The sequence below is a fragment of the Ovis aries genome, chromosome 17 (genome assembly GCF_016772045.2).
Source record: "Ovis aries strain OAR_USU_Benz2616 breed Rambouillet chromosome 17, ARS-UI_Ramb_v3.0, whole genome shotgun sequence".
Taxonomy (NCBI): Eukaryota; Metazoa; Chordata; class Mammalia; order Artiodactyla; family Bovidae; genus Ovis; species Ovis aries.
This window is the reverse complement of record NC_056070.1, coordinates 69,949,210-69,962,215: the sequence shown is the minus strand read 5'-3', so window position 1 is coordinate 69,962,215 and position 13,006 is coordinate 69,949,210. Positions and strand designations below refer to the sequence as shown.

The 13,006-nt window shown below is 47.2% G+C and overlaps 1 protein-coding gene across 4 annotated transcripts in view; it reads right to left on the bottom strand.

The window, feature by feature from the left end:
- LIMK2 (LIM domain kinase 2) overlaps positions 1 to 11,693 on the bottom strand; it is a 52,074-nt gene extending 40,381 nt beyond the window's left edge. For all 4 annotated transcript variants that reach the window (XM_060401325.1, XM_060401326.1, XM_027956811.2 and 1 more), the window contains exon 1: positions 11,581 to 11,693. Coding sequence is in view for 2 of the 4 variants with exons in the window: in XM_027956811.2 (XP_027812612.1) it covers positions 11,581 to 11,596 (16 nt within the window). In the remaining 2 variants the exon portion in view is untranslated. The remainder of the gene's footprint in view (positions 1 to 11,580) is intronic.
- Between the last annotated feature and the right edge of the window lie 1,313 nt (positions 11,694 to 13,006).

Here is a 13,006-nt window from a genome sequence, read left to right as displayed (position 1 = left end):
CAGGAAAGTGTCTGCAGGGGAAGTTGAGCCTCGAAAGATGGGGAAAGTTTACTAAAGGCTGAAAAAGGATGGGGAAGGGCTGTGTGGGCTCAGAGAAGCACGGGCAGTAGCACAGAGCCCGTCCGTGTCCCTCTAAAAGGGACACAACACGATGCTCCTGGTGTGATTCAGGTGCTAATTTCATGAAATAAAGCGGGCTGCTGAGATCAGGTTGTGGTACCTGACTCGGCCCTAGGAAAAGGGACAGGGTTGTTAAAAGACTCTGTTGTGCGCCTGTGTGTGCAGCTTTGTTCTCTCTGGGTAACTCCAGACTGCCACAGGCACAGTGACAGGCACCGGACCCTGGTCTACAGGCACAGGGGCCATGAATAGACAATGCACGGCTCTGCACACTTTAAGACTGCCTGGCGGCCTTCTGGGGCAGCCAGGGCACCGGCAGCTGTCCTCGCAGCACAGGGAAGTGTTGAACAAGCTGGCAGAAGGTTTTAAAGCCTCGGCCCACCCGCTTCTCTCCGTACATCACCTCCTGGGTGGTACTGCTCACACAGTGCACCAAAAACCTCACAAACTCTGAGGCAGAAAAGTCTGAGACACTCCCTCCAACTGGGTTATAGGTGAAACAGTGGTTTAGTGAGAGGGTTTTTAGTGAACACAGACATCAAAATGAATCTTCCCAGTTCTGGAGGTACCGGCATGAAATGTTTTGGGAACTCTTACATGAAAGGCCTGTTAAGACTGCCACATCTCACCCCCAGCAAGTCTCATTATTTTAAGCCACACCTGCTTCTTGCTTTTACTTTTTAACCCACAAGGAACAGTCTCTGAACTGACCACCCACTTACTCAACAATTTGTCTTGGCTCTGAGTGACCTCTGGCTGTTTCCAAAATTCAAGAAGAATCACGATTTCCACTACGAAGATATTCAAGCTAACTTGTTATGTCCATACCCTCCAGAGCCTGCGCTCCAGTCTTGAGAAACTCAAAGCCATTAAATGCACACTTAACACGTGCTCTGCACTAGACACTGCTGCTACTGCTAAGTCACTTCAGTAATGTCCGACCCTGTGTGACCCCATAGACAGCAGCCCACTAGGTTCCTCTGTCTCTGGGATTCTCCAGGCAAGAATACTGGAGTGGGTTGCCATTTCCTTTTCCAATGCATGAGAGTGAAAAGTGAAAGTGAAGTTGCTCAGCCGTGCCGGACTCTTCAAGACTCCATGGACTGCAGCCTACCAGGCTCCTCCGTCCATGGTATTTTCCAGGCAAGAGTACTGGAGTGGGGTGCCATTTCCTTCTCCAGTACTAGACACTAGGGCACAAAAATCAAGATCCCTGCCTCAACTTCCTCCTCTCACATCCACCTGGTTCCACCTTTGGAAAGTCTCCATGTCCTTTGGCACGGCCACCCCCCCAGCCCGAGGCCAGGCCCTTGGCTTTTCCTAGTGTACTGCAGTCTCGGCTGACTCGCCCAGACTCCCCAGTGTCTACAGAACTCAACTGTTGAGCACTGTGCTCTGATCTGGACTCCACCTCATCACACCTTTCAGAAGACAGTCTCCACCACCACTCCCTTTTCCACTGGCTCCTTCCAACTGCCATTTAAATAAGTTCAAGTCTTTCTCATTAAAAACAAATCTGGAGCCCGCTTTCTCCTCTAGCTACCACCCTTGCTTCTCCACTTCGTAGCCACATGTATTAAAAGCTGTCTAACAGAAGATAAACTTATGGGACTTCGCTGGTGGTGCAGTGGGTAAGACTCACCTGCCAACGCAGGGGACTAGAATTCGGTTCCCGGTCCAGGAAGATCCTACCTGCCGTGGAGCAACTAAGCCCATGAGCCACAACTGAAGCCTGAGTGCCCAGAGCGTGAGCTCTGCAGCACAAGAAGCCACTGCAGCGAGAAGCCCGCGCACCGCGATGGAGAGCAGCCCTCACTCGCCACCGCCAGAGAAAGCCTGCACTACCATGAATGAATGCACAGGGGTCAAGAACAAGTTGATGCATTATTAAAAAAAAAAAAAGGGCTTCCCCGGTGGCTCAGCTGGTAAAGAATCTGCCTGCAATGCAAGAGACCTGGGTTCAATCCCAGGCTTGGGAAGATCCCCTGGAGAAGGGAACGGTTACCCACTCCCGTACTCTGGCCTGGAGAATGCCATGGACTGTATCGTCCAAGGGGTCGCAAAGAGTCGGACACAACTGAGCGACTTTCACGTCACCTTCCCTTTCCCCGGCATTCCAGGGGTTAAGACTCTGCCTTCCAGTGCGCGAGGTGTGGGAATGCACCGGGTGTGGGTTTGATCCCTGGTCAGGAGCTATGATCCCACATGCCTCGGGACCGAAAAAACAAAACAGAACACAAGCAATACTGCAACAAATTCAAGAAAGACTTTAAAAAAACAGAGAAAGAAAACACATTTATAATTACCAAAGGGGAAAGGGCAGGGAGGGATAAATTAGGAGTTTGGGATTAGCAGATATAACCTACTATATACAAAATACATAAACAACAAGGTCCTACTGTAAAACATGGGGAAACATATTCAATATCCGGTAAAACCCAAAAACCAATACAACATTGTAAGTCAACTATATTTCAACTTAAAAAGAAGCTGTCTACACATACTACACTGCCTTCATTTCCACACTTCCTATTTACCACACAATCCACTGCAATTTGACTTCCACCCCAACCATTTCTCTGAAACTGTCTTACCAAGATCAACAGTGACTGTTTATTGCTAAATTCAATGGTCATGCTTCAGTCATTCTTTCAGCAAATATTTATTGTATGCCAACTATGTATCTAACTGTGCTCGGTTAGAAAAGAGCAGCACACAGGAGACAGATTAAACATAGAGCATATGTTAAACAATAACATAATTATTTTCACTATAATTGTGGCAAGTTGTAGGAAGAAGATATCAAGTCCTTATAATGGAGCAAATGGTGTTGGGTAGGGCACACAAGAACATATTCCTTAAGGAAGTAATTTCCAAGTTGAGCTCTAAAGGATGAAGAGAAATTAAGCAGGCAAAGAGGAGGAGCAAAGGATAACTGTGGAAACTGGGATGGCGGGCAGATCTGTGCAAAACTCCTAAGGCAGGAAAACAAGCTCCTCACACACACGAAAGCTGCCTACTGTCAGCTCCCTGGCCTACTACAATCCCTCAACTAACATTTATTGAAAGGAGGGCTTCCCTGGTGCTCCAGTGATTAAGAAACTGCCTGCCAACGCAGGGAACATGGGTTTGGTCCCTGGTCCGGGAAGATACCACATCCTGTGGGGCAACTAAGCCCATGCACCACAATTACTGAAGCCTGTGCGCTCTAGAGCCCATGTTCCACAACATGAGAAGCCTCCGCAATGAGAAGCCAGAACACTGCAATAACGAGCAGTCTCTGCTCACAGTAATGAAGATTCAGCCACAGCCAAAAATAAAGAAATAAAGAAAAAAAAGGAAGGAATGGCCCTCTACAAGGTGGCCCTAAAGAACCTATCTTTTAACACCCCTTACAAAGGAATGTTCTAGTTAAATCTTGATCTATTTTTTATTCCTGTCACACACATTCATATTCTTGTATCCTAACGCTCACACCTCGAGCTACTCTGGGTGTTTAGGCTACTGTTTACCCACCTTTTCTGCCCTTCATCAGACGTCCATCTTCCCTTCATGGTCCTCTAAAGGCAGGAAGTGTTTGTTTCACTTTGTCAAATACCTGCTTAATACCATTTGTCCTATAATTACAGTTCGTTATGTTTCTGCCTCCTCAGTCCCTCCCTCTCTGCAACACTGCCCCCAGCTCTAGGGGCAAAGAGTGTATCTTGATCATCTTCAGATCTCCAGGGCCTAGCCTAAAGGTGGGTGCCAAATGGATACTCTATGTGGCAAATCGAACTGAAAAACTTTACCCAGCTGCCAGCTACAGAGGTAATTTCCAAAGATAAGCTTCAACAGTCAGCAGCGATGAGTCGCCTGGAATATGTCCTTGGGACTACCTCCAGGTAAAGTCACATGAAGACGTCCTGATCTGTACCTGGCCTAGGCAATTCCCTCGGAACCTTCAGCCTCCCAAGCCTGGATTTTCTTCAGAAAAATACTCTTGGCCTTTTCCACATGCTTACAGTCTTAAAAGTCAATGATTCTCTCTTACAACCTTCATTCTAGGAAAAGGAAGAGAAATATAGTAATACAAAGTCTTGGAGATCTTGGTGAGGCCCAGTGGAAGACCAATCTAGAATGCTGTCTGCCTGGGAAAGTCATTCTCTAAGAGAAGACCTCACTGTACCAGGCTGTTCACCTCTCCCTTGACTGTGGTTACCGACCCTGTCTGCAGACTTAACAGTGACTGCTGATTGTCAAGAGTCTGACAAAGGGAGCCTGACTACGTAAATGCCCTCAGCAGCTTTGAACAATACAGAGCCCTTGTTAGGTGTTTAATAGTTAAAAACCTATGCCTTCACAGATTAAGACTGAAGGCAGGAGGAGAAGGGGACGACAGAGGAGGAGATGGTTGGATGGTATCACCAACTCAATGGACATGTGTTTGAGCAAGTTCTGGGAGTTGGTGATGGACAGGGAAGCCTGGCATGCTGCAGTCCATGGGGTCGCAGAGTCGGACATGACTGAGCAACCAAACTGAACTGACTGATGCCTTCATGGTTATTACTGGGATTTGTTGCTTTTAACTGCTAAGTGTGCGATGCAGACAAGGTGATAATTGCAATAAATGGTTCGCTAGGAAGTTTCTCACCTTCAGGATCTTTGGAAAAACAGTATAAAATATATTCCGCTTATACATGCTTCTCTCTTCCAACTTAATAATTGGTGATGTAACCCTCAAACAACCTGTGACTCTACTGAGGGCAGGCACAAGGGTACCAGGATGGTAAGGTTAAAAATCATCTATTCAAACCTAACCCTTTCATTTTTCTGAAACATAAATGGGATCAGAGGATAACTGAGTTGTCAAATCATGAGAAGGTCTCAAACCTAAGTTCTGAGACCACCAGACCTGTTACATTTTCATGACCCTGCTGCTGCTGCTAAGTCACTTCAGTCGTGTCCAACTCTGTGAGACCCCATAGATGGCAGCCCACCTGGCACCCTCGTCCCTGGGATTCTCCAGGCAAGAACACTGGAATGGGTTGCCATTTCCTTCTCCAATGCATGACAGTGAAAAGTGAAAGTGAAGTTGCTCAGTTGTGTCCGACTCTTAGCGACCCCATGGACTGCAGCCTACCAGGCTCCTCTGTCCATGGGATTTTCCAGGCAAGAGTACTGGAGTGGGGTGCCATTGCCTTCTCCATTTTCACTACCCTAGGCAGCCTCAAACAAGCTGAGACTTGCTCAAGACTACAGTTACTCTGTGGAAGGCTCAGCCTGCCACCCCAACTCAGAGCCAGTGCATTTCCCCTAAGACACTAATATTCACCTTAATCTTGAGCTAAGAGTTGGGTTTCTGCAAACAGTCCTTTTCTGACTTCAAAGTGGTGAGAAATTACAAGCGCTGAGAGCTCATGAACCCATAAAGCCTGACCTGAACTAACATGTACAGATTCTATCCTTTAACTTGAGAAAAAAATCTATGGTGCTTCTCATGTTCCACTAGACAATGAGAACCAGGAACAAAACCCAGCCAATTCAGTGCAGCACAAAACAAGTATGGTGACTGCTGTGCCCCCTGGGAGTTGACAGGTCAGGTATAGAAATCTGATTTGTTCAGGGATAAAGCAGGAAGCCAAGGGGCAGGGCAGCAACTGGTAGGAAACAGCCAAGAGAAAAAATATCACATTTTAATGAAGTGACTACCAACAAGACTAACAATAATGATTTATGTTCCAGCAGATACTCTTCTCTGCATACCAAAGGATTTTCCTCCTCACTAGCTTCCCAAATATACCAAAGGGAGTGTCTAAGGAAGAAAGACTAGATGATTTTTAAAGATGCTTACGGACTTTTCCGGACCTTAGATTCTTCATAAAGGGAGGGGTCAGATTATTCTTACTAATTCTGAGAGTCTATGACATCAAACCAGGGGCCTCTCATTTTTCAGGTCAAGGCACAGACACAGGAATCTCAGAAGGTTTTGTTCTTGCTGTTGTTCCCTTCTGCCCTTCTTTAGTTTATTGGGAAACATTTGTAAGGGTTAAGCAGACGAACTGGAATTAGACCTGGGTTTGAAACTTGACTCTCTGTCCTTGTGCAAATTATTTAACCTCTCAGATCCTATGTCTTAAACTTTTTTTTTTTTAAGAAAGTAAACAAGTAACTTTCTCCTCCAGTTCCTATCAGTTAAGATTTTAAATTGAAATACAGTTCACATACATTATGTTAGTTTCGGGTGTACTGTGTAGTGATTTGATGTCTGTGTACATTATGAAATGATCACCACACTAACACTAACTTCAGTAACCACCTGTTTCTGTACAAAGTTACTACAATGTTATTGACCATATTCCTTATTCTGTATATTACATCCCTATGGCTTATTTTATAACTAGAGGTTTGTACCTCTTAATTCTCTTCACCTATTTCACCTCCCTTGTCTCTTAATCTTTAAAAAGATGATAATGTCATCCACCTTACAGCATTACCAAGAGAATTAAGAGAAATACATTACATGAAAATACCTCCCACAGTGCCTGGCACTTAGTTGGCAACTGAACTGTGAGAAGCTTACCTTCTTTCTTTCCTGTATACCTAGGGAGTTGGCTGGGGAAAAAGTTGAGCTATTAGATACACTAGCCTCAGGATTTCCCTGGCGGTCCAGTGGTTAAGACTCCACATTTCCACTGCAGGGGACACAGGTTCAATTCCTGGTGGGAGAACTAAGATCCTGTATGCCATGCAGTCAAAAAAAAAAAAAAGACAAGCATACAGAGAAACCCACTGGCCTCTAAAATCTGAAGGGGAGGTTTCCAAAACAAATCCAGCAAATGTTTTCTATGTGCCCATATGCAAGACACAAAGTACGCCACCAACTTCTGGGGCCCTTCATGAGTATAAGGGGCAAGGATATGTACAAAAATAACATACCTCAAAGAGGGACAAACCAGGTGCTGGGGGCAGGGCAAGCTTGGTAGCGGAGTAAGATATTTGGTAGAGACACAAACAAGACAGGTGGTTCTTGTAGCTTTGGGGCACTCAGGTTCTTACTTCCAACAAGTTTACTTAGCTGTGAATGAGTGGGCATTTTCTTATCTGGGGGAAGGGCTACAAATTGGTGAACCTGGTTAACCAAATCGTACACTCTTGGATGGACATTCTCAACCCACTGTCAATGGCAGAGAAGAACTACTTCGAGTCCTTATTATGTGTCAGGCAGTGTTCTAAGCACTATGCAAGCATGAACTAAATGAACATGGTTGGAAAAATCCCCTGGAGGAGGAAATGGCAACCCAGTCCAGTATTCTTGCCTGGAGAATTCCATGGACAGAGGAGTCTGGAGGGATACAGTCCATGGGGTCTCAAAGAGTTGGACACGACTTGAGTGACTAAAAACTAAAAATCAAAACTAAGGATTCCATTAAATAAGGACTAGTACTATTTCCATTTTACTGAAAATGAAATGGACATGGTCCATTAGTAAGTGTTAGAGCTGGAATTAGACCACAGGGTCTGCTAACTCCAAAGTCTATGTCTTTAACTACATTCTAGACTTTCTTTCCTGGAAAAATAAATCATGGCCAGAAAGATCTAACCAAATGGAATCCCAGGATGGATGTTCAAGGTGTACTTTAATGGAATCAAGCAATGGTTTCATGTTTAGCTACTGTTGGATGTGAATGAAAAGGTAAGAGAGTCTAATTCTTGTTACTGTATAAAGCAAGGTCAAAAGTGGGAAAGAACAGACTTGTAAGAGACTTGTACAGTTCCCTGTCCTCTCACTGAAACGCCGAAGTGGTATCTGGGGGTGGACCCCACCCCTCCTTAGTATGCCTGATCCTGAGCTCCCTGCCTCAGTTTGCACTGATCAGAAGCCAGCCCTGGGCTAAAACCAGCCTAGCGTCCAGAAAAGGCAGACAACACACCAGGAATGTGGAAAGTCTAACAGTTGAGTTCCTATTCTATGATGGGTTTCTATTCAGCTTTAAAACCTTGTGGTCTTCTTGGACCCTGCTTTGCTCCCTCCATTCCATATCCAGGGCCATTCGTGTCACCCTGCCCTGACCACAACAAAAGGCATTTCCTCTGGCTGGTGCCTTCTTCCCCATTCCTATCACTAACAAGCTCAGCTCAGGGCCCAAAGTACCCTACTCCAGACTGGTGCTCTTCCTCACCCTTGTCCAATTCATTGTGCCCACCAAAAAGACTGATAGTCTAAACATAATATACACACGTCGTGCCACTAAACCTATGGTCTCTACTGCATACCAGAAAATTCTACAAGCCTGGCATTAAACCCTCCACAGTCCGGCTTCACGCACCTTCTCAGCCTTACATTCCACTTCCTACGACTCCCACACCTTCCAATCTTTGTCTCCACCATACATATCAAGTCACCAACCCTTGTGAAGATCTTGACACTCACCAGCCTTTGTAATTGTACCCTCAGTTTCTCCCTTACCAGGATATCAACCTGCTAAATCCCATGCCCCTTTCTTTAACCTACCTAAGATTTCTCAAATCTTACCCTCAAGTATGACCCGAACAAATGTGATAGCCACTCTGGACACCATGCTGTTCTTCAAACATGCCAAGCACATTCCTGGCTCAGGGTCTTTGCTCATTTTCTTGTATTCCTTGTCCAAAATCTTCTTCCCCCAGATACGTTTCATTTCTCTGCTTAGATGGCATTAACCACAGAGGTTCCCATGATATCCCACTGCACCTACGCCCTTATCATACTTCATTTCTCTTCCGAGCAGTTACCCCTGACATATGATATTCATGTATTTACTTACTGTCTATCTCTCACCACCAGAACATACACTTCATGAGGGAAAGGATTTGATCTATCTTGCCCTGTGCTGAATCCCCCAGGCCTAGACGTGTTGGTATACAGTAGGAACTTAATATATATTTGTGGGATGAATGTATGAATAAAGTTCTCCTTCACCTTTGAAATTCCCTAGTGTTATCACCTGAAAGCTTCCCTGGTGGCTCAGATAATAAAAGAATCTGCCTCCAGTGTAGGAGATGCAGGTTCCATCTCTGGATCAGAAAGATGCCCTGGAGAAACGAATGGCTACTCATTCCAGTATTCTTGCTGGTAAATCCCATGGACAGAGGCGCCTAACAGGCTACAGTCCATGGGGTCACAAAGAGTTGGACATGATTGAGCAACTAATACACACACATAAAATGTTGTCACCTACAGGACTCATAATAGCTTGTCTTGTTTATTTTTTCCTTAATTACTCTAAATAGTGAATATGCCAAAGGCACAAACCACATATTATTCATTTCCACAAATATTTATTAATGGCCTACTGTGTGCCAGATCCTGTACATCTCAAGGACTTTGGACTATTGGAAAGAGCACTGGACAGGTTAGTCCTGGCTCTACCACTAGTTGAGTGACCCTAGACAAATCCATCTTCCTCCCTGGGCCTCAGTTTCTTTACATGTAAAATGAGGAGAGTTACATTATCTCTAGCATATGTAACACTTGGACCCAGCCCAGTGCCTTAGACACCACAGGTACTCAGCAAATATTTGATTTCTTTGTTGTTGATACTCCTGTTACACAGGAACCTGAGTTGTCTTGGAACACAGTTCAGACATAACAAGTAAAAGTTTAAGTCCCACTTCCTTCTCTGACTCCATGGGCAACTTCATTCTAGTGTTTATGATATAGAGAGGATGATGCACCAAATTTGAAACTGGAAAATATTAATTCTGACCACCGCCATTTACTTGGCTTTGGAACCTTGAACAAGCAATTTCTGAACCTTAGTCTCCTCTCCCATAAAACAGCCATATTGACCTTCTCATAGCTCTTCAAAGGCACCACGTGCCTTCCTGCCTCGGGACCTTTTTATGTTCCCTCTGCCTGGAAAGTTCTTTGCCCTTTCTTAGCTGGACTAACTTCTACTTATTTTCAGGGCTCAGTATAAACTTGCTTTTTAAAGGAATGTATTCCCTATCCACTCCACTTCCCCCTGATGCAATCTTATTGTAATTATCTCATTTGCTCACCTCATTTATTTACCGTTCGTCTCTAGGAGTGTAAGCACCATAAAGGTAAGAACTGTGTCTGTTTTGTTTATATTTCTCAGCGCTTGGCTAAGCGCATGGTCCAGAAGTATCCAATAAATATTTTTATGGAAGAATGTACAAACTAATGCATCCAGAGGCACTAATACCTCCGGACAGCTTTTTGGTTCCTTCAGAGCAAGAGCCAAGAAACATTACTGCACTCTAAGATCTTTCACAAGTTTCTGAGAATCAAAGTTCAAGACAGGGAACCGACATTACCTAGAGGTTAGGGGAAAAAAATTAGAAATCATTTGAGATAAAAAAAAAAAACTCTGGAAGCTAAAAAAAAAAAAAAAACCAGTAAAACAGGAAGAGACAGGCAGTATGTCTACCCCTAGCCCTCTTTCTCCAGAAGCCTATTATCAAGAATAAGGAGAAAATGCCATGCTCGCATGGTGAGGAAGTGACCCACTGGTGGCCTGCTCCTTGTATTCAGGATGGAGGAAGTGACTGTCCACAGGCTGAAAGCCAGGAAGCAGGGGCAGATATCCCGGACAGTCTCCCTCCTCCACTATTCCCTCCTGCCAGCTCTAGAAAGCTTCTGGATGCTGACCCTGGTGGACCTAAAGGCTGGGCCACCCACACAGGTGGCTGGGAAACAGTAAGGTCCTGGTGCTGGGGGACAGACAAGCAGGGCAGGAAGCTGCAGGGTGGTGTGAGGTGATGGGGAGGGGACTGCAGGCCCAGCCAACCTAACCCTGAAGCTACCCTTCACCCTTATATACTTCCTTTTAGGAGGTGTTGGCCCACCTTCCTCTCTGCTCTCAGAGGGGCCCTCAGGGGGCGGGGCCTACTTGCCCCAGAAAGATGCACTCTCTCCCTACGCTCCGTCGCTTCCTAAACCCCCAAGGAGCCCACACTGCTTACTTCCTGCAAAGAATCCCAACGTCCAGGAGACCGACCGCAACATACCCGCCAGAAGCCTTGGATCCCATGGGGAAAGCCATACTCTCCGCAATTTTCCACAGAAAACCCATTACCCGGGGTAACTCTGCATTCCCTCAGAACTGCCCCAAACTCTGAGGTTCCCGTACTCTTCATGTGCCCTCAAACCCCTCACTCCAAGGAAACCCGGGCTCCTCAGCTTCCAGTTTTAATTTGAGGACCTGCAGCCGCCAGGGCCACAGAAAAAGACGCTCCCGGCATTCCTCCCCTCAGGGACCTCAGCTCGCGGGAAACCGCCCCACTCCGCTAGCCGCCCCCTCTCGCGAGCCCTCTTCCCGCCCCCACAGCCTCCGCGTCTCCGGGGAGCGCTGCGCTCATTCGCCCAATTATCCCTCTGAGGAGCGGGGACCACACAGACAGACACTCCCGAGAGGCCGCCAGCTCCCCTCAGGCGCCCCGAGCCCAGGACAGGACGGCGCGGCCCTTTCTTACCCGCCTGCGCCGCCATGGTCCCGGAGGCGCGGAAATGAGGAGGAAGAGACCGCTGCCACACCACCTCCGCGAGGCTCCCGCCGCCGCCTCAGGCGCGGGAGAACCTCAGCCCCGGGCGCGAGCGGGTTGCGCCGCCTACGGCGCCCGGGGAGGACCAAACCCGCACCTGGCACGGGGGCCCGCCCGCCGACGCCCCGCCCAGCCGAGGCCAGGCCCCGCCCCCTTGGCGCGGGCTCTGCGGCGGCCCTAGCGCCCCCTAGCGCTGGAGGCGCCCGCCCTGGGTGCCCGAACTGGTGAGGGCGATTCAGAGCAGGCCTGAGATCTAACTCAGAGGCCTCTCTACCCATAAGGATGAAGAAAACAGAAGCTAGAGGGTCAGGTTTGACTGCCTCAAAATAAGCTGAGCTGGAATGGGAACACAGGCTCTTAATCTCCAGTTCAGAGGTCTTTTCAGCAGAGTATTTGGAATCAAGAGTATGAAGCTGGAGAAACCAGGTTTACCCCCAAAACAGCTTTGGGGAGGGTGGTGGGGGGTGAGCTTTTCTCAGAAGCTTCTGGCTCAGAGAAGCCACTTGTCTAGAAGCAAGCTCACACTCGGTGGCAGATCCTTAACAGGCCAAGTATGTACATAAATGACTCCAGAACACCAGATCTTCCAGTGGAAATATACCTGTGGTCTGGATTCACCCTTTTCCGACTCCTCTTTGTAGAGAAGAGCCCTGGACCAGGATTTAGGACAGCAGACTGGTTTCTGGCAGCCACTACCTGGCTGATGGCCTTGAGAACCACTTCCCTCACTGGATTTGGTTCCCTGTGTGATGAAGGTTGACCACATCAGCTGGTCCCTGAGGTCCTTCCTGTCTGATTTTCTTGTGCTGGGTCTTTCCTTAGATCAGATTTAGGTCATGAGAAAGTGTACGAGTGACCAGGAAGGGGGCCCAAGGAAGTGAATCAGGACACTCCCACCAAGGATGAAATTCAACCCAGCCGACTCCAGTCCAAGCAAAGGTGAGCATGGAGTACGAAAAGGTGAGCACAGTTCTCTTCCCTTGTGCCCTGACCATGTAGTCCAAACCAGATGCAGGTCAGATGGGCCGCTGATGTCCTGAGTGTGAAGAAAGTGCTGTGGGGCGGTGGGGGAGATGTGCCTGACTTCTGTTAGTTCCTGGGAACCCTCTTCTGCAGCTGGCTTTAGTGTCTGAAGAAATCTCTCCTCTGATATAGTAAAGATGAAACTGTGTGTTGAGTTAAAGTGATGGGGATCCAGGGAACTCTCCTGACAAGCCACCTCAGGGCTAGACAACAGGCGCGGGACTTTTATTTGTCCCGCACATGGAAGAGGTTACACTGTATTTTCCCAGACGCTGGCAGCCTTGGAATCAAGACCCCCGGGAGGCTTTCCCTCTCCCTCTGCCCCACAGCAAGG